At 42.7% G+C, this 21,851-nt stretch overlaps 1 protein-coding gene across 5 annotated transcripts; it reads right to left on the minus strand.

Moving 5' to 3' along the window:
* Positions 1 to 5,279: 5,279 nt before the first annotated feature.
* On the minus strand, positions 5,280 to 13,912 carry LOC119325286. 5 transcript variants are annotated; one of them, XM_037599037.1, is made up of 7 exons: positions 13,709 to 13,909; positions 10,994 to 11,125; positions 10,479 to 10,546; positions 8,127 to 9,869; positions 7,801 to 7,990; positions 7,064 to 7,723; positions 5,280 to 5,625 (listed from the first exon to the last, which is right to left on the minus strand). In XM_037599037.1, exons 2-6 carry the CDS (start codon positions 11,013 to 11,015, stop codon positions 7,080 to 7,082), a joined length of 2,667 nt encoding a protein of 888 aa, XP_037454934.1. In that variant the 5' UTR covers positions 11,016 to 11,125; positions 13,709 to 13,909; the 3' UTR covers positions 5,280 to 5,625; positions 7,064 to 7,079. The 5 variants fall into 5 exon arrangements, with proteins under 5 accessions (XP_037454934.1, XP_037454931.1, XP_037454935.1 ...); XM_037599034.1 differs by having other exon boundaries at positions 5,280 to 5,609; positions 13,709 to 13,908; XM_037599038.1 differs by lacking the exon at positions 5,280 to 5,625 and having other exon boundaries at positions 5,686 to 7,720; positions 13,709 to 13,912.
* Between the last annotated feature and the right edge of the window lie 7,939 nt (positions 13,913 to 21,851).

Consider the following 21,851-nt stretch of genomic DNA (forward strand, 5'->3'; position numbering starts at 1 on the left):
TTCATACTTGTTCTAGGTAAAGCGAACGTCAAGTATGCGTAGAGTTGTATCGGTGGTCGATAAAACTTGAGGGAATATTTGCTCTACCTTTAGCTCCTCGTTGGGTTCGACACTCTTACTTATCAAAAGAGGCTACAACTGATCCCCTATACTTGTGGGTTATCAAACTACTTTCCAATTCGGGAGAAGGTACAATTATCTCATCAATTTCTACTTTCCTCCCACTCACTTCTTTCGAGAGAAACTCCTTCTCTAGAAAGGATCCATTCTTAGCAACGAATATCTTGTCTTCGGATCTGTGATAGAAGGTGTACCCAGTAGTTTCCTTTGGGTATCATATGAAGACGCATTTCTCCAATTTGGGTTTGAGCTTATCAGGTTGAAGCTTTTTCACATAAGCATCGCAACCCCAAACTTTAAGAAAACGACAACTTAGGTTTCTTGCTAAATCATAGTTCGGAGTCGTCTCAACGTATTTTGACGGTGCCCTGTTTAAAGTGAATGCAGCTATCTCTAATGCATAACCCCAAAACGATAGTGGTAAATCGGTAAGAGACATCATAGATCGCACCATATCCAATAAAGTGCGATTACGATGTTCGGACACACCATTACGTTGTGGTGTTCCAGGTGGCGTGAGATGTGAAACTATTCCACATTATATTAAATGAAGGCCAAACTTGAAACTCAAATATTCTCCTCCACGATCAGATCGTAGAAACTTTTATTTCTTGTTACGACGATTCTCCACTTTACTCTGAAATTCTTTGAACTTTTCCAATGTTTCAGACTTGTGTTTCATTAAGTAGATATTCCCATATCTGCTCAAATCATCTGTGAAGGTCAGAAAATAATGATACCCGCCACGAGCATCAACACTCATTGGACCGCATACATCGGTATGTATTATTTCCAATAAGTCACTAGCTCGTTCCATTGTTCCAGAGAATGGAGTTTTAGTCATCTTGCCCATAAGGCACGGTTCACAAATATCAAATGATTCATAATCAAGTGATTCCAAAAGTCCATCTTTATGGAGTTTCTTCATGCGCTTTACACTGATATGACCCAAACGGCAGTGCCACAAATAAGCTGCACTATCATTATCAACTTTGCATGTTTTGGCATCAATACTATGAATATGTGTATTACCACGATCGAGATTCAATAAACCATCAATATTGGGTGTATGACCATAGAAGGTTTTATTCATGTAAACAAAATAACAATTATTCTCTGTATTAAATGAATAATCGTATTGCAATTAACATGATCTAATCATATTCATGCTCAACGCAAACACCAAATAACATTTATGTAGGTTCAACACTAATCCTGAAAGTATAGGGAGTGCTCGATGATGATCATATCAATCTTGGAACCACTTCCAACACACATCATCACTTCATCCTCAACTAGTCTCTGTTTATTTTGCAACTCCTGTTTCGAGTTACTAATCTTAGCAACTGAACAAGTATCAAATACTCAGGGATTACTACGAGCACTAGTAAGGTACACATCAATAATATGTATATAAAATATAACTTTGTCCACTTTGCCATCCTTCTTATCCGCCAAATATTTGGGGCAGTCCCACTACCAGTGACCATTTCCTTTGCAGTAGAAGCACTCAGTTTCAGGCTTAGGTCCAGCTTTGGGCTTCTTCACGGGAGTGACAACTTGCGTGCCGTTCTTCTTGAAGTTTCATTTCTTTTCCTTTGCCCTTTTCTTGAAACTAGTGGTCTTGTTTAATCATCAACACTTGATGCTCTTTCTTGATTTCTACCTTCGTCGATTTCAGCATCACGAAGAGCTCGGGAATCGTTTTCATCATCCCTTGCATACTATAATTCATCACGAAGTTCCAGTAACTTGGTGATGGTGACTAGAGAACTCTGTCAATCACTATCTTATCTGGAAGATTAACTCCTACTTGATTCAAGCGATTGTAGTACCTAGACAATCTGAGCACATGCTCACTGCTTGAGCTATTCTCCTCCATCTTTTAGCTATAGAACTTGTTGGAGACTTCATATCTCTCAACTTGGGCATTTGCTTGAAATATTTAACTTCAACTCCTGGAACATCTCATATATTCCATGATGTTCAAAACGTCTTTGAAGTCTCGATTCTAAGCCGTAAAGCATGGTGCACTAAACTATCAAGTAGTCATCATATTGAGCTAGCCAAACATTCATAACGTCTGCATCTGCTCCTGCAATAGGTCTGTCACCTAGCGCTGCATCAAGGACATAATTCTTCTGAGCAGCAATAAGGATAAACCTCAGATCACAGACCCAGTCCGCATCATTGCTACTATCATCTTTCAACTTAGTTTTCTCTAGGAACATATAAAAAAACATAGGGAAGCTACAACGCGAGCTATTGATCTACAACATAATTTGCAAAATACTATCAGGACTAAGTTCAAGATAAATTTAAGTTCAATTAATCATATTACTTAAGAACTCCCACTTAGATAGACATCCCTCTGGTCATCTAAATGATCACGTGATCCATATCAACTAAACCATGTCTGATCATCACGTGAGATGGAGTAGTTTTCAATGGTGAACGTCACTATGTTGATCATATCTACTATATGATTCACGCTCGACCTTTCGGTCTCCAGTGTTCCGAGGCCATATCTGCATATGCTAGGCTCGTCAAGTTTAACCCGAGTATGTTGCGTGTGCAAAACTAGCTTGCACCCGTTGTATGTGAACGTAGAGCTTATCACACCCGATCATCATGTGGTGTCTCGGCACGACGAACTGTAGCAACGGTGCATACTCAGGGACAACACTTATACCTTGAAATTTAGTAAGGGGTCATCTTATAATGCTACCGCCGTACTAAGCAAAATAAGATTCATAAAAGATAAACATCACATGCAATCAAAATATGTGGCATGATATGGCCATCATCATCTTGTGCTCATGATCTCCATCGTCGAAGCATCGTCATGATCTCCATCATCACCAGCGCGACACCTTGATCTCCATTGTAGCATCATTGTCGTCTCGCCAGCTATTCTTACTACGACTATCGCTACCGCTTAGTGATAAAGTAAAACAATTACATGGCGATTGCATTGCATACAATAAAGCGACAAATCATATGGCTCCTGCCAGATGCCGATAACTCTGTTACAAAACATGATCATCTCATACAACAATTTATATCACATCATGCCTTGACCATATCACATCACATCAAGCCCTGCAAAAACAAGTTAGACGTCCTCTACTTTGTTGTTGCAAGTTTTACGTGGCTGCTACAGGCTTCTAGCAAGAACCGTTCTTACTTAAGCATCAAAATCACAACGATTTTTCGTCAAGTGTGTTGTTTTAACCTTCAAGAAGGACCGGCCGTAGTCAAACTCGATTCAACTAAAGTTGGAGAAACAGACACTCGCCAACCACCTTTGTGCAAAAGCATGTCGGTAGAACCAGTCTCATGAACGCGGTCATGTAATGTCGGTCCGGACCACTTCATCCAACAATACCCCCAAATCAAAGTAAGACGTTGATGGTAAGCAGTATAACTATTATCGCCCACAACTCTTTGTGTTCTACTCGTGCATATAACATCTACGCATAGACCTAGCTCTGATACCATTGTTGGGGAACGTGGTAATTTTATAAATTTCTTACGATCACGCAAGATCTATCTAGGTGATGCATAGCAATGAGAGGGGAGAGTGTGTCCACGTACCCTCGTAGACCGAAAGCGGAAGCGTTTCAATAATGCGGTTTATGTAGTCAAACTTCTTCGCGATCCAACCGATCAAGTACCGAACGTACGGCACCTCCGCGTTCAGCACACGTTCAGCTCGATGATATCCCTTATACTCTTGATCCAGTAGAGGACGAGGGTGAGTTCCATCAGCAAGACGGTGTGGCAACGGTGATGATGATGTTATCGATGCAGGGCTTCGCCTAAGCACTACGATGACATGATCGAGGTGTATAACTGTGGAGGGGGGCACCGCACACGGTTAAGAGAAACTTGTGTGTCTTTGGGGTGCCCCCTGCCCACGTATATAAAGGAGGGAGGGAGGGAGGGAGGCCCCCTAGGGGTGCACCTAGAGTATGGAGTCCTACTAGGACTTCCAACTACTAGGACTTCCAAGTCCTAGTAGGAATCCCTTTCCCTTTTGGAGTAGGAGAGAAGGAAAGAGGGAAAGAGAGAGGGAGTAGGAAAGGGCAAGGGGGGCGCCGCCCCCTTCCCCTAGTACAATTCGGACACATGGGAGGGGCGCCACCTCCCCTTGGCCTGCCTCCTCCTTTCCCCGTATGGCCCAATAAGGCCCATTACTTCTCCCGGTGAATTCCCGTAACTCCACGGTGCTCCGAAAAATACCTGAATCACTCAGAACCTTTCTGATGTCCGAATATAGCCTTCCAGTATATGAATATTTACGTCTCGACCATTTTGAGACTCCTCGTCACGTCCGTGATCTCATCCGGGACTCCGAACAAACTTCGGTCAAAACACATGACTCATAATACAAATCGTCATCGAACGTTAAGCGTGCGGACCCTACGGGTTCGAGAACTATGTAAACATGATCGAGACACATTTCTGATCAATAACCAATAGCGGAACCTACATGCTCATATTGGCTTCTACATATTCTACGAAGATCTTTATCGATCAAACCGCATAACAACATACGTTGTTCCCTTTGTCATCGGTATGTTACTTACCCGAGATTCGATCATCGGTATCATCATACCTAGTTCAGTCTCGTTACCGGCAAGTCTTTTTACTCGTTCCGTAATACTTCATCCCGCAACTAACTCATTAGTCATAATGCTTGCAAGGCTTATAGTGATGAGCATTACCGAGAGGGCCCAGAGATACCTCTCCGAAACACGAAGTGACAAATGCTAATCTCGATCTATGCCAACCCAACAAATACCTTCGGAGACACCTGTAGAGCATCTTTATAATCACCCATTTACGTTGTGACGTTTGATAGCATACAAGGTGTTCCTCCGGTATTCGGGAGTTACATAATCTCATAGTCTGAGGAACATGTATAAGTCATGAAGAAAGCAGTAGCAATGAAACTGTAACAATCATAATGTTAAGCTAACGGATGGTTCATGTCTATCACATCATTCTCCTAATGATGTGATCCCGTTCATCAAATGACAACACATGTCTATGGTTAGGAAACATAACCATCTTTGATTAACGAGCTAGTCAAGTAGAGGCATTCTAGGGACAATATGTTTTGACTATGTATTCACACATGTACTAAGTTTCCGGTTAATACAATTCTAGCATGAATAATAAACATTTATCATTAAATAAGGAAATAAATAATAACTTTATTATTGCCTCTAGAGCATATTCCTTTAGAGCTCTGGTGTTGGTTATGTGATGTGCCAGCCAGAAGAAGATCTTGTGCTTTAGTCTACTAGCACTATTCCAAAGGGTATTGAAAATGTATGGCCCTCCGAAATTTCCCATTAACTTCTTGTACATTGTGATTGAAGAATATTTTTTTGGTCACCATTGCAGATCCAAACATCATTTCCAACCGCCGACACATGATTGTTCATTGTATTTTGAATCCCAAGGAGTTGACCATATGCCTGCAAGGACAGAGGCCTATGAAACATATCAACAATGTCACCAGAGGATCTGACCTTAGCCAAAGATTTGGAATCATCCATGGCAAAAGAGTGCAATTCTGCGTATATGTGAGTTGTGGGTCATCAAGCCATTTGTATGCCAAAACAGAATGGTGCTTCCTTCACCAAGTTTGCAGGAAGCAGATGTTTTGAATTCAGGCAAGAGCTTGAGAATATCTTTCCGCTCCATCTTGTCAGATGATGGCCCAGAATTGTAATATCTTGATTCTCAAAAAAAAAGAATTGTAATATTTTTCTCATATCAGATTCACCCATGGGAGATTAGCTTTATTAAAGAATTTGTGAAGGAATTTGATGAGCAGATGTGTGTCGTGACATCCAGTATTCCCATACCATGGATTGATACCACGGAGAAGATGTCTCATTGTAATTCTCAGTTGTAAGACTGCATCATTGTGAACCAATACAGTGGATGGGTGACAATTTCTTCTATTTTCACATTTCTATTCTACAACAGCTTTCGGGCTGAACGAATAATTGTGTGATACTTCAATGACTGCTGTTGGGTGAACCCTGGCTGTTTGTTCAAGAAGTTTCCTTTTGTTTTTATTTACTTTGAATGTTCAAAATTACTAATCAGTTGATCACACCCGCATACTAAAACCCCACAGCCCCAAAGAACCCTAGAGCCTGAAGCTGAACCTTCTCCAACCAGAGGATAGTGTCCGTTTTAACTGGCTGACGACCTGGAGAATGGGCGTGATCCTATTCTCAAACAACCGAGCATTACGTTGCCTCCAGAATCCAGATGGCCCAAACAGCCAGATGTCAAAAGTTCTTACTTGAAGAAATATTGGCTACAATTACTTCCAAATATATTTTCATCGGGCAAAGCTGTGCTGGAGACTGAGGACGTCGGTGACAATTTTTGCAGCTTCTTCACTGGGCTCACTATCTTACCTCTTCAGTTACATGTAATTGGCAGCAGGTGATTTTCTGATAGCATGTACATTTCCTATTTTGATCCCTTTAATTTTACACATTTTAGATGCTAAACTTTCCAAATACAGAAATGTATTTATTGACAAAGGGTGAATTTATTGGCTCAAAATGAAGCATCAAGAGTATACAAACACAGTTAGTGCACACCCGGCCTCTGCGTGGCTGGGATGCACACAGCCAAAGAAATGTATATCAGTAAGGCAAGCTTGGCTCAATTTTGTGAACTGCACAATTACCATGATTTGCTCAAACAAAATGCTACTTCCTCCTAAACTAATGTAAGAGCGTTTAGATTACTACTTTAGTAATCTAAACGCTCTTATATTAGTTTACAGAGGGAGTACAAAACTTTCGAACACTACAACCTTTCTAATCAGCTACAGAGTCATGACACAAGCAGGTGAATCATATCCGCGTGCGACAATTCAATGAGCAGCTGTCAAAAGACATACCTCGCCGTTGAAATCATCAAGTAGCGAAATCCAGCACAGCCTCTGCCAGCAGCTCCTCCAGCACTCCCCCCTCGATCCCTTCCACGATGTCAACCACCTGTGACATCCTCATTTTCACCCAGCCACTTCCTTCAACCTCCTGCTTCACGATTCTATCCATCACAACCCCAGTGTTGTCCCTCTTGCTCACCACAAACATCCGCGACCCGTAAATCCAGTCTTTCAGAATGCTCCACACTTCCACCCCCAAAGCAGGAGATGAACCGTCCCTCCATGTTCCCGTGCGTGCTTTGCTCCACGGGAATGCGCTCAGTAGGGCGTTCTCGCCAATCTCGACCAGAGCAACATTGACACAGTCAAAAAGAAGTCTTTTGTACGACCTCTGCTCCCGTAGCTCCAGAAGGTTGTTAAAAAGGACTGGATCAAGGGGGCAGTCAGGTAAATGCCAGCCAGCAAATACCATGCTTGACCGTGCATCTTCTAACCCAGAAGATGACATTATGTTTTGCACAAGGACATGGCATTCCGATTCATCCTCGTCTACGTCAGAGGGAAGGTATGGCGACCTTGGGATACCAAGTGATTGTGATTCTGAGGTGGCATCATCCCATGATAAGGAACACGCAACGGCCTCGACAGCTGAGGATCTTGAGGCAGCTTCTGACAAAATTAGAATATGTATCAGCATATAAACCAAACTGAGACAAGGAGAACTCTGACCATAGAGCAATACTTACTCGCATTCTTCCAAGTAGTGCTTCCAGATGATTCAGGTTCGTTACAGCTGCTATCTTCAGAGGGTGCATCAAGAACTGAGGTCGGACTGGGCTGATCACGAGTGCAATTCAGGCCTTCATTTAATCCTGGTCTATCAAGTCTTCTGCTTCGACAAACCAATGATGTAGGCAGATCAACTGAAGCAGTTCCCTGTCACGCAAACATGTCAACATAAGTCAGAACTCGACAGAGATGATCCACTCACTCAAAAACATTAGATGAATTTAGACACTAGGAAAAAGTATGAACTGTTGGAGTTTCATGATGTTTGAGATAAGAAGCCTACCTCTGAAGCGCTGGTAGAGTTCTGCATGGCAGAAATATCAATTTTCTCTTCACGTAGTGCCAGTTTTTCATCAGTTTCTAAACTATGACTAGCATGTGATTGACTATCACCAAGACAAGCTTCAACCCTCTCATCAAAGCAATCAGATGGACGATGGTTGGTTTTCTGCCTTATTGGCTTTCTTTTAGGAAACAGAAAATCAGAAACTCTTCCCCTGAAAGATGATTTTCCTTTATTTGACAATAAAACCTCTGTTGCTGGTTCGCAGCTCTCAGGATTTGAAGCTTGAACTTTTGACACCATGTTATCAAATGTATCTGAAATCACTGGCAAAGACTTTGATCTTGGCAACTTACTAGACCTCTCGCCAGTTTTATCATCCTTTCTGCAAGCAGTGAAATCTTTCGTCCCTTCATTGAGGGAGAGCATCTCACCTAAGGTGCATGTGCTCCTTGGCGGCTGTACTTGCTCTTGACTGATCTCATCACAGGTTACCATTGCCCATCGCTGCGAAAGCCGTTGCTTAGCCTCTTTAGTAACCATTGACTCAGGAAAATGCGGGATCCTGCCAAAAGATGAGCCGGAGTAGGGACTTCCATATCTTCTGGTGTAATCCCATGAATACTTTGATGCAGGACTACCTTCCTCTGAGTCACTGAAGCTGCCACCATCTTCTTCGATATAATCAACCTCAGAATCTCCACTGTGATCAACCTCTGAATCGCTGAACGAGCTTTCATCACCACCATATCCGTTTGAGTGCGTTGAAGATAATAAAGAATCATCTCGTTGACGAGAGTCATATTGGCGGTGCCGAATGATATCATTCACTACTTTTGTGGAAGCTGGGGTTGCCGCATTATCAAGTAATACTCTGTTGAAATTGTTCCGGTCAATTAACCGAAATGGAGCTGCCTTGTGCGTCAGCTTTGCATTCGGTATACTTGGCTTCCCTGGGGTAGGCCTCAAGAGTACTATTCTACTACTTGGCTGCGAAGGGGTTCCTTCTTTTGAACTAGACCTCTGATGAAACTTTCTGAGCCCCAGTCCATTTTGCTCAATAGCCCGGTCTGTTCTTGATTGTCTTGCACCATTATACTGAACAGATCTCATCGGTTTCAGCACGGTAATGCGTCTTGTCGGAGGTGATCCTGGAGTCCGGTGAAGCCCGCTCATCCATCTTGGCAAAATGGGGTCAGGTTCTTCATGACATTTCAGAAAAAAATCTTTCTCTGAACTAAGAACATGGAGAGATTCTTCTAACTCCCCAGAATGAAGGAGCTTTTCTTCCATGGCATGGCTTTTTCCTTGCCTGAACTTCTCTGGGACAGTATCCATTCTACCACTCTTGCTCTCAGAATGTCTTCCTTCCTGTGAAGATTGATCCTGGAACAAACTCATTCTGGCTTTCTCTTCACATCCTTCATATACACCATCATATTCAATTGTTTCACATGATGTATGGATAACTTGTGTAACCGGCTGTATGGAATTCTGCTGTGCTTGCTGCTGCAAGGCCTTCTTTGTCACTGTTAAGTGGTTACATGATTGACTTTTCCTAAAATCTCTAGCATCGTATAAAACTGGTTCTTTGGCAGGGAAGTAATCCTCAAGGCCCATTAATCTTGCAACGACACTTGGTGCGTTGCTCTTAGACTCCACTTCTTTACTCGTCTCTTTTGCTAATAGCATTTTTAATGAAGTCGTACTTGATCTTGTGCTTGAAAAACTACCACCAGCTGCCTGCAGACAAATCCACAATAGCACACAAAAGAAGAATCAAGACAAGAAAAATCATCAAATGGAGCAGGTCCGCCAAATTTTCAGAAGCATGTTATACAAAAACTATGTTTTTCTGTTAGCAACATGTTTTTAGTTAATACTCCCTCCGTTCCGAATTACTTGTCTCAGATTTGTCTAGATACAGATGTATCTAGACTCATTTTAATACTAGATACATCCGTATCTAGACAAATCTAAGACAAGTAATTTGGAACGGAGGGAGTAAAAGATATAACTCCCTTGGTCTCTCCATCCGAAGATGCACACTGCCCAAATTATTCAGGGACAATATAACATGTGCACCCTTCTGCGACTAGGAACACAAGAAACTACATAACCAAGAAAAATCAAGTAGTACATAGCCTATTATTAAAATGCCATCCAAGCCGGGACATGAATCCATACTGTTCTTTCGTTTAGCGGAGTACATTTCCTTTCCTTGTTTCTTTCTACAGTGTGTCTTGTAGCATTTTATTAAATTCATACAGCATTTTCATATCAAAAGAATATACTGAACGAAATTGTGAGGGTGCTAAATCTATATTATAAGTAATGATACAAGGTACTTACATCTCTTTCCTCCACGTGAACTTTATCCGAATCAATAGTTCTGTTCAATTCTGACTTGGAACTTTGAACTGAAACATGACAAGGACATGTTAAATAAAGTATCTTAATACTTGTTTCAAATATCAGAATGTTAATGTACATGGAAAACATGACCAAGATTTATTTAGTTTTGAATATTTCCAAAACCAAGCAACAAATCATTATCAGGAAAACAAAAGAATATTGCTATAGATATTTTTCCACAGCAATCCTGCAAGTCTTAATCCCCATGGCTCCAACTACATTTCCAGTCATTACCACTTTCCACAAAATTTCGAAAAGGGGAAATTAGAAAAATGTCACCGATCACCAAATAACACATTTAGAACAGTTAATAGAGCATCCAATCAAGAAGCTCCGACGGAAATGGTAACCGGATATGAATTGCACAAGGAGTATCAAGGTCTCCAGCGAACTTTCACATCCCCACTTGAACATCGCTCTAACAAAAGGAAAAATGAGATGAAAATACATACCATCTCTATGAGTTTGTCCCATGGCTGAATTTGCTCTAGAAGTCCTTGTGCTTAGGTTGAACAAATTGATCGTCTCCTCGTTATAATAGGTACTAGAGCTGGCTCAAGAGCATTCATCTGATGAGTGGAATCCTGAAAAGTACAGAAAATATTAACAAAGCTTCGTGGACCCAACGCGGGCTGTCAATAAACTTAAGTCAAGCGAACCAACTTAACCACTTTAAGAAGAATCAGCAGACTAGTGGCTTAGTTGGTAGAAGCAGAAGCATGCATAAGCACAACAATGTATTTTTTCCATAAAGCTCTTAGCATTTTAAGCCCATAGAATTTAAGGGAGATAGAAACTGATGGCAATACTCCAGCAGGATGCACCGGAGCGCGTTGGGAAGCCTGGCTCCATTTGGTGAGAAGACTGATGGATGTGCAGCTTGCTCAATGGCCGGATTCGTTGAGCTGGAAATTAACCAGGAATGGAGAGTTCACGGTTAAATCTATGTACTTAGATGTGATCATTTCTAGCTCTATTCCTAGTTCCAAACATGTTTGGAATGTCAAAGTCCCTTTGAGGGTTAAAGTGTTTATGTGGTTTGTACATAAACAAGTCATTTTAACCAAGGACAATTTGACAAAGCGCAATTGGACCGGTTCTACGAGATGTAGTTTTTGTGATCGCGACGAGACCATCAAACACCTCTTTCTTGATTGTCCCATGGCGAAGGTTCTTTGGCGGACTGTTCACATTGCTTTCAATATTACTCCTCCAAATAATATCAACACGTTATTTGGGACATGTAGGAGTATGTGCTTTACTTTGGGCAGTCTGGAACTGCAGGAATGATTTGGTCTTTAACAGAACAACAAATACTCATTTTTTGCAGGTTATCTTCCGAGCTACTATGTTGATCCGTATGTGGTCGCTACTCACTCAGACGGAGGTCAGGGAGCATTTGGTTACTGGATCTACCCGATGGGAGATGGTAGCTACTCACTCAGACGGAGGCCAAGGAGCATTTGGTTACTGGATCTACCCGATGGGAGATGGTAGCTTGGCCTATATTCAGCCAGTTTGGATGGCGGTCATGTAATAGGATAGGCAATTAGTTTTCATATTTTATTTTGCATGCCGGTTGTGGCTTTTATTTTCCGCTCTTTGTGAGCCGTTTGGTGGCTAGTTTGTAACGGATTACATATGACCTTTGTTGAACCTATTTGCTTTTAATAAATGTGCCCGTATGCATCTCTCTGATGCATAGGCCGGGGTTGCGCCCCTTTTCCAAAAAAAAAAAAAGATGCACCCTTTTCGGAGAACTTCAGAAGACACATGCTCAAAGCGCGGTCAATTTTAGGCCATATTGGTGCGAGATAATATCTCGGTTTATGATCCGTCGTTGTTTAAAACCACCATGAAACAAAAAAGGCGCGCAGAATGAAAAGATTTGACGGGGAGGAAACAGAGCTTCGCAATATGGCAAAAAGCATAAGCGACCCGGATAAAACTAAAAGGACAGATAAAGTAGTAGGCGTACATGAGCAAATGAGCAGGAGTAATTACAAAACATGGACCGATGGCAGTAACTAGAGCGTGCGTACTACGATATGGAATCTTGCAGCACAAAATAATGTCTGAAAGACTGCGTATTCCGTCAGAAATATCAGTTGAAGTTACCAATTCCTCCGGTTAGAGAAGTGTTAAAACGAGAAACGAACAGAGACCGGGTAATTACAAAGGCACACCCACAAATGCGCGGCCAAAATGCTCAGACTGTATGCTTAAAGACGACAAAGGAATCTCGGCAGCCGCAGCCGCAGCCGCGCCGTTCCAAAGGCTTGAGAATTTCGCAGGAAATCTGGTCAGCAGGTCGAATCTTGACAAGGGGAGCCACGGGAAGGGTAAAAAAGAAAACAAAAACGACCGTAATAAAGTTGAGGAGGACAGGTGCTCCTCCAGCCTAGGTAGGATGAAGATAGAAAACTACGCCGGGTGGGGATACCGAGATCGGCCAAGTATGGGTATGTAGGCGTCCAGTCCAGACGAGACCTGCAGCCGAGACAGTTCCTCGAAGCTGCAGATTTAGCAGGTTAAAAAACACAAGAAATGTACGGTTGGTTTGCTAATCAAACTAGAATCCATCCACTGTTGATACATGAAGCACGGAGCGGAGGCGTACGAGGCTAAACATAATAACATAAGTACGGAGCTTGCTATTACTAGCAAGATAATACACAGGTGCCCGGACGTATCCAAAGAATCGTGCAGGTCTTTAAAGTCTGCTGATTCTAGTAAGATAAGTGATAAATTTGATGGGAAAAGTGTATGCTTTCCTTAGGCCAAACTGATTGTTTCTATTTCGCTCACTGAATCGTAACTTCGCTTGAAATCCTGACTCGCATATTCCCAAATATCAAGCATTCGAGCCTACCCCAGATTAGCATGCTCAGCTGCCTAGGATCCAGATGATAGGAAAATGTGGCAAGCAATCAATCCTATTTCCACATTGAGATCACGGACCGAATGCTGGGGGCACCGGCTCGCGGGCAAGAGAACGAGTCGCATGCAGAAGAAAACTTCATCGACTGAGACCATACGCTGGTGGCATTTGCCGTTCTTGGATACAGCGTGCTCCCATGGAATTCCCAGACTGGATAAAAAGGGCCAGAAAGTAACCCGCGGAGGGAAAGGGAGGATGATAAGATGGAGGCAGAATGCTTGCTCACCTCAGGCGACGCGGCCGGCGGGCGTGGGCGCCATTGGAAGTTGGCCGGCGGTGTCTTAGTTCGGCGGCCGGGGATGCCGCAGCTGGGCTGAGGTGGCTGTACGCGGAGAGGGCGGGCGGGGCGGCGGTGGAGGCAATCAGGTGAAGGGACGGGGGGAGTGGAGGACTAGTGCTACTGCTACAACAGAACAGAGTAGTGGAATCTATTCCGCCGTCGTTTCTTTGACGGCAAAGTATCCGTCCTTTCGCTCGCCCTTGTTTCGGCTTTTCTCTCTTCTCCGCGTTCGGGTGCGCCCATTAAGTTATCGCGTTGTGGGCTGCGTACGTGCACGGCGTACCGCGTGCAAAAGATGGTGAACTCAATGGCGTGATGGCCTGATAGTCATCTATCTATATCATAGTATTTCTTAAAAGAAAGTCTATCTATATCTATATCCATATCCATATCCTTACCTGTATTTATATATCTAATATCAATATAACAAGACCCAAATAGTAGATCCAACTAATCTCGACCATCAAACCACCTCAATCCAATGACCTAGATTGCTCCAATGACGAGTGCTCAATATGTTTAGCATGCAATTAATACCATAGCAAAAATCAGCGCTAATCACATAATTATCACGCAAATAATATCCTACTACCTCTGTCCGGGTTTATTGGTCCCCTTCGTATTTTGTGCCCAACTTTAACTGTAGATTTGACTAACAAATTATAAGTTGTATGCCACAAAACTTATATTGTTGGATTCATATTTGAAAGAGGTTTTCAATGATACTATTTTTAGGGTATATAACTTAGTTTTTGATAGTTAAACCAAAAGCCAAAATTTGACTCAAACTACAAGAAGGACTAATAAAGCATGACCAAGGTAGTACCTAATATCTACATGCAATTAATATACTGCCTAATATTTACGTGCATTGCACGTATATATTTACTAGTAGGGTGAAAAAATATAGAAAATTAAACGTTAGGCTAGTCGTAATGGTAGTATCATAGCTAGTATCATGCATGCCAACTAGGCAATTTTGATGAGGTATCATAGAATTAAATGAAGAAAGAAAGGGTTGGGTATCATATCATGAAAACCGTGTCATAATAAATGGTATGCTACTATATGTCATGCATGACAATAAATAAAGTACTACATGGTACTAATATACTATGATACTATGCATTAGGGGTAGTATCATATGCTAGTATCATATACATGATACTCCTCATTACAACCAGCCTTATCAGTGGATCTTTGATGGATGCTCTAGATGCCATGTGGAAGCTGGTGGTAAGCACCCCTACATACCAAGGGAAAATATCCGGTGCACCCGAGCTTATCGTGCTACCGGTACACCGAACTCACATTTGTGCTTTTAAAATCTTCAAAAAATTCTGGAAAAAAAAGACTCACATAACATCAATGTAGTTTGTCATAAAATTTCAAGTCAAAATTTGAAACATGTCTCGAAAAACAAAAATGACAAATTCAACATTGAATAGTATATAACATAACTTGGGCTCTAGATTTGGCCCATTATCACACAGATGTCAAGTTTGTCATTTTTGTATCTCAAAATATATTTCAGATTTTTATACGAAATTTTGTGACATCATACATTGATGTTGTGTTAACATGCTAGAATTTTTTCAGATTTTTTAAAATATTCTATGGCAGCCGATGCACCGGTAGCACCACAAGTGCGGGTGCACCGGATACATTCCCTACATACCAAATAGGAACCGGGTCCTCTAACATGAAGGAGAAAAGTCAGGTAATTAAGCTACAGCACAAACTAGTGTAAAACAGAGAAGGAAAGCCAGAGTTGTTGTAGCGAACACTACTTGGATCTAATGTAGCCGGTATTATATGCAGTTATTGTTGACAAAAATAAATCCAAATTAATTTTATTGCACCATAATTTTGTTTATATGTATTTTTGTAAATTTATATAGTAAATTTGTAATTTGCAAATTAATCAAGTCATTTTAGCCTTAATCATATGGATGTGAGGGAGGGAAGTTAGGGCATTGTAGCTTACCTGACTTGTCTCCTTCATGTTAGAGGATCCGGTTCCACCAAGAGCCCTCCCCCATCAGTTTCTACATGACCAATTTAGAGGCTCAATCGAAGGGTTTGTCTGTAAAATAAATCATGGGTGAAACGGCACCGATCATAGGCATTCTATAAAATCTTTTTATCCCTATCTGCAAAAATCTTATGGAGTATTTTTTTCGGGAAAAAGAGATTTGCTTAATCATGGATTTCACTCGTTTTGACACAGCAAATGAACCTCATGAGGATCAGATCTCCATCATACAATAGTACGACTGCTATGGTGCCCCAACTGAGCAAGGTAGTGTGCAACACTATTAATCAAATGTCGGATCGAGGAGATGGAGTGATGGTGATCCAACTGCAGGAGGCGCTTGATCTCTCCGGTAAGGGTTGCCATTGACGAGATCAAGCTCGAGTTTAAATTTATTTGTTTATTTTGAACTGAGGAAGGCGCCATAAGACGCCAAATTTATTATATCAAACACATTTTACATCGAGGATCTTGAAATCCATGTGTACGAAGTTGCTGAGGCACTGTAAGGGTTGACAAGAACTACCATTGTGCCTATATTTTGAGTAGTAACCTGATGGAGCTACATTAGAAAGCTTCTTGAGAGTCTTGAGCACAGTTTTGAGCAACTCCATTTAGATCCCTTTTTATATCGAAGATCTTCAGGGATTCATTTTTGGAAACCTCGTATTTGTCAACAAGAGTAGCTCTGATTTCCCAATGGTCGGGCTTGGATCAAATATCCCTTGAGAGTGATGCCTAGGCAAGAGCTTGGTTGTCGGTGAACCAGGTAGCCTGATGGATGTGTGTTGCATTTGCAATTTCAACCGCAAGTTGAAGAGCTTTGGCTTCAACAAGGAGTGGTGAAAGGATCGAGAAGAGGGATCTAGAGGGGGGATTAGACCCTCAACAAGTAAACGTGGCAATTTTTAAGTTCTTCAAGTTGAGGTGGAGTTTTAGCACAAGTTTAAGCATTCACAATACATTTCAAGCAAACATGGCAAGAATATGAGCAGTGGAAAGAGTAAAGCATGTTAATTGCAAGAAAGTAAAGGGATGGGATTGGAGTGTGTAAACGCAATGAAGACACGGAGATTTTTGGCGTGGTTCCAATAGGTGGTGCTATCATATATCCACGTTGGTGGAGACTTCAACCCACGAAGGGTAACGGTTGCACGAGTCCACGGAGGGCTCCACCCATGAAGGGTCCTCGCGAAGAAGCAACCTTGTTTATCCCACCATGGGCGATGAGTTGCCTCACTCGAGTAGATCTTCATGAAGAAGGCGATTTCCTTGCCCGTACAAACTTCTTGGTTCAACTCCACAGTCTTGTCGGAGGCTCCCAAGCGACATCTAACCAATCTAGGAGACACCACTCTCCAAAAGGTAATAGTTGGTGTGTTGATGATGAACTCCTTGCTTTTGTTCTTCAAATGATAGTCTCCCCAACACTCAACTCTCTCTCACGGATTTGACTATGATGGAAAGATAATTTGAGTGGAAAGCAACTTGGGAAAGACTAGTGATCAAGAATCTTGTGGTAGGATTGGAATATCTTGGTCTCAACACATGAGTAGCTAGTTCTCTCTCTAGAAAATGAGTAGTGAAAGTGTAGGCACGTTCTGATGACTCTCTCACATATGGAGAAGGGGATGGAGGGATATATATAGCCTCCACACAAAATTCAACCGTTACACACATTTGACCCAAATCGGTCAGACCGAATAGAAGAACTCGATGAGACCGATTCTGTTCAAAATGTGAACGTTAGGAATCTCGGTGGGACCGACAGGAACAACTCGGTGGGACCGATGTGCTAGGGCTAGGGAAAAACCTCATCTCGGTGAAGCCGATTGCTTGAAGTCAGAGAGACCGATTTTAGCAAAGAGCAAACAGAGAGTTTGTCAAGCAAACTCGGTGCGACCGATCGCTCATTTCGATAGGACCGAAATGTTACAAAGGGGAACAGAGAGTTTGCAAGGCCATTTCTATGTGACAAAGTGTTAGGGTTTCTCGCAATGGCTATGTCAACTAAACTCGGTGGCGCCAGATGGATCATTTTGGTGGGGCCGAGTTTGGCTATGAGTTTTGGACATATTTGGAAATGAGAAAGTGGTGGAGGCGGGCTTTGAAGCAATATCACTAAGCACTTTGAGGAACCAGACCATTAAGCAACACATCATCCCCTTTTAATAGTATTGGATTTCCTATGGACTCAATGTGATCTTGGATCAATAAAATATAAATGAAGAGTCTTGAGCTTTTGTCAACATGTGTCTTGACACCTTGAAGGGGTTCCACATCCTCTTGTCCTCACCACACCATTGTTGAACTCATCTGAAATATACTAGATAAAAGTATAAGTCCAACAAGAAATATATTGACATTAATTAACAAATATCACCCAGGGAGCACTTGTGCTTTCAAGTGGGGAGCTCACTGGCTTGCATGAAGCCCTGATCATGAGATGCAGCCTCCGATCATCGTGCTCACTGCAGATATATATTCCAATCCCTAGAGCGCCCTGAAGAGAAGGACAACGCCAAGAAGCATATGCAAAAAAAAATTATTACATGCAATAATAAGATCAGTTTTGATGGTAGATACCTAAGGAGCTGCAAATCCTGGAATGAAGGTTGAGCCCGAAGAATAGCATTTTCACTAGTGCCATTCGCCTCCAAAGAAGATCCATGCATGATGGCATTTGCGGCCGGAAAAACCTATATTGAAGAGCTTCCTTCCTGTTGAATCTTTGGTCATCCCTAAATTTCCACATGCACCATAGGAATCTCATTAGATTGCACATGGTGGCCTTTGGGTGACCAGAGGAGAGTATAGCCCGAATGATTTCAGAAATAGACATGATCTGATTAGTACAAAAATTAGAATGAACAAACCAAGGTTTGCTAAACCACGCGCGCCTTAGCAAATGGGCATAGAAAGAAAAGATGCAAGTCATCTTCATCACTGCCACACCTAGAGCATGTTTTAGCAATATGAGCTGAAAAATCAACTTGCACACAAACATGTGGCCATGGCACGTCTCAGAAGTCACCAAGCAAATGTTTGCACCCTAGAGGCCATGTTGTCTTTCCGAGCCATGTTCAGTAGTGTTGCGCTCAGTGGAGCAACCTCTCTTAGACGGGGTGCACCCTCATCTACAAAGTCTTAAAGCAGATTTTGTAGGCGCTTTTCTGGAGCACTTACCAAAAGGTGAGAGTTGCCAACACAAAATATTTTATTTGTCATAATTAATTATGGGTTTCCATAAAATAGTTTTTGCCATATTATGGTCAAACAGCGAAGTAACCATATTAGTGTTCATGACTTTTGACCAAGATTCCATAGATCCCAGACCCTTGTAGGTTAGGTGAAGTCAGAGCTGAATAATGAGATGGTCATAAATGTTTTCCCAATTGTGGCACCAAGGGGACCTCCAAACAGAGAGAGATATTTCCAACATTGAGTTGGTAAGATGTGTGAGCTTTGAGAAGGTGGCAAACCTTAAGGATGGACGTCCAAAAAGCATATTTAGGGACATTCGACTTAGCTCAGCTCTCAAAATAGAGGTATCAGAAAAAAATACTTAGACTTAAAATCATGGAAAGATTGCTCTTGGGGTTCTCGGCTATTCTCCAGGCCGAAGAGATGATGAGACTTCTATTCATAATATTTTAACATTTTTATGCCTGCACCGAGTTAATGATAACATAGTAGAGATAACGTATAGCATGACAGCCAATGCAACTTCGCCAATGCTTATAGCCTTGGTAACTGATTCAATCAAACAAGTCAGTCGGATGGGGTTCGAGCAAATCATAGGCGTAGCGGAGGTGATCGTCGTTGTTGGGGAAGCCAAAGTAATTGCATCACTTTGTGAGAGAGATGCTGAAAGTTTAGTCCATGAAACAGAAAGTGATTCGCTCCTCTTCTTGTCCAGGGTTCAGCCAACATTGTGCGAGAGAGGACTAAGAAACTTAAGTGCCAATTGATGATACGTCGCAAAGCCCTGAAACACAAAATAATGCAAACCAACATTAGCACATAACAAATTAATATCGTTACCTAGGCCAAGCATGTGTTGTACCCTTTATTGTACCATTTCTTCTTTTTTCATGAATACGCAAAGCTTGTGTATCATTTCATTGATAGAAGGAAGAAAAAAGAGTACAACAGAGGGTACAACACATGCCATGAATGCAAGAAGGTATAAGCATGCTGTCCGGAGCATAGAGAGGCGGGGTGCTTAGCCCAAATAGGGGGAAGGACGCAACTAAACCCACCAAACCTAAAACAGAGGAGCAGACAAACTCAGCAGGACGTTGAACATCTTGAAGAGCCGTCTAAGCCTCTGAATTGTGTGAAAAATATTTTTTCTTCGGGCTTTTATTCTAACACCCAGGAGGTTAGTTCCAACAGAGATAAAAGGCATCATTTCTGGATTTCAAAATACGTTGAGTAGATAGCAACTTCTGGATGGTCCACAACAACGACGATGATGTGCACGACAGGTAGACTGTCCCTGATTAAATGTACTGATTGTGATCACGATCTACCACATGCCCTCCCTTGAGTTGCCTCCTTGGTTGTTCACGGCGATCAACAAACTTTGTCATAGTTTCTTCTAGAGGGGGGCGAGGAGGCTAAAGGTGGGCATTTCCTAGTTGCTTGGGAGCAGATTTGCAAACCTGTGGAGTTAGTTCGCATTGGTTTGTTGGGTTATCTCAATCAGGCGCTGCGTATTAGATGGCTTTGGTTGCAAAATACTGGGCCGGTCAGGGCGTGGTCTGGGCTATCCCCTTCTATCTCTAAGGAGCCATAGAGCTTATATGGCGGCAACAAAAGTGCATTGTGGGCAGAGGCAATTCGGTTTCTTTCTGGCAGGATCTGTGGATTCATGGGAGGAGTGCCATGGACATTGCACCCAAGTTGTTTCCGTTCGTGAGGGTGCAAGAAGGGAAAGGATGTTTGGTGGCGGACGGGTTATCCAACGATAACTAGATCACAGACATCAAAAGATCCTCACCTTAGATACGATTGTTAAATTTGTGCAGCTATGAAGGATCATCGAAAATACACCGCAGCTATATGCAAACAAAGATTGCTTCAGGTGGAGACTGACGACATCGGGTACGTACACGGGGAGCTCGGCCTATAGGGGTCACTTCTTTGGTACCGAGCAAGTAGATTATGCATGTACGCTATGGAAGAATGTGGTAGCCCCACTACTTTACTTGGCTCATGTTGAGAGACCGATGTTGGGCAGCGGACCGCTTAGTACAATGAGGTATGCAACATCCCGCACGCTGCATTCTCTATGACCAAACCCCGAAAATCATCGACCATCTGATGGTGCAGTGCTCCTTTGCTCGGCAATTCTGGTTTGTGCTTTGAAATATTAGGCTGCTGAGCTCGATCTAAAGCAGTGACTCGACAGTGAGAGGTTGGTTCTGCAAGCTGGGCACTAGATTTTCGGAGATAAGGGCGAGGGAGATTGCTTTGATTTTGATTGTGGGCTTCCGTAAACTCTGCTAGAGAGGAATGCCAGAGTGTTGATAGTAAAGCTTCAATGGTCCAAATAGTGCTTGCCCCCGAGATCTCCATCTCGGCACACAAATAGAAACCACCCGGAGCCGCCGCCCCGACGTCCACTATCCCCGTCGACAAAGAGACCCGTGCAAATCGGCAACTCTATGAGGTGGGGCTCTATCTCGACATTGGTTGGGTGGCATCCTTTGTCCCGCTTGGCGGTGGGGGTGTCGACTCGGTCGATGCACCCCAGAGGGGGCGGTCTGACTTTATGTCGGGGCGGCGGCCCCGAATGTGGTGTGACGTTCGTGGTCTGCGATCGCTTGCCCCGTGCAGCGTGGGCTGCGGGCAGCTGGGTTGCGCGACGTTGCTGCTCAAGGGGAGCGGTGGTATGTCAGGGCGGCAGCCCCGGAAGACGGTGCCGGTGGAGTGCGTTGGGCGCGACGGAGCGGTGGATTTCGGGGCGGTGGCCCCGAGTGGATCTCCGTGGCGACTAGGCTTCTGTGGCAATGATGATGGTGGGAGCGATGTGGGCGACGCGACAAT

This window comes from Triticum dicoccoides, chromosome 6B, assembly GCF_002162155.2.
Source record: "Triticum dicoccoides isolate Atlit2015 ecotype Zavitan chromosome 6B, WEW_v2.0, whole genome shotgun sequence".
Lineage (NCBI taxonomy): Eukaryota > Viridiplantae > Streptophyta > Magnoliopsida > Poales > Poaceae > Triticum > Triticum dicoccoides.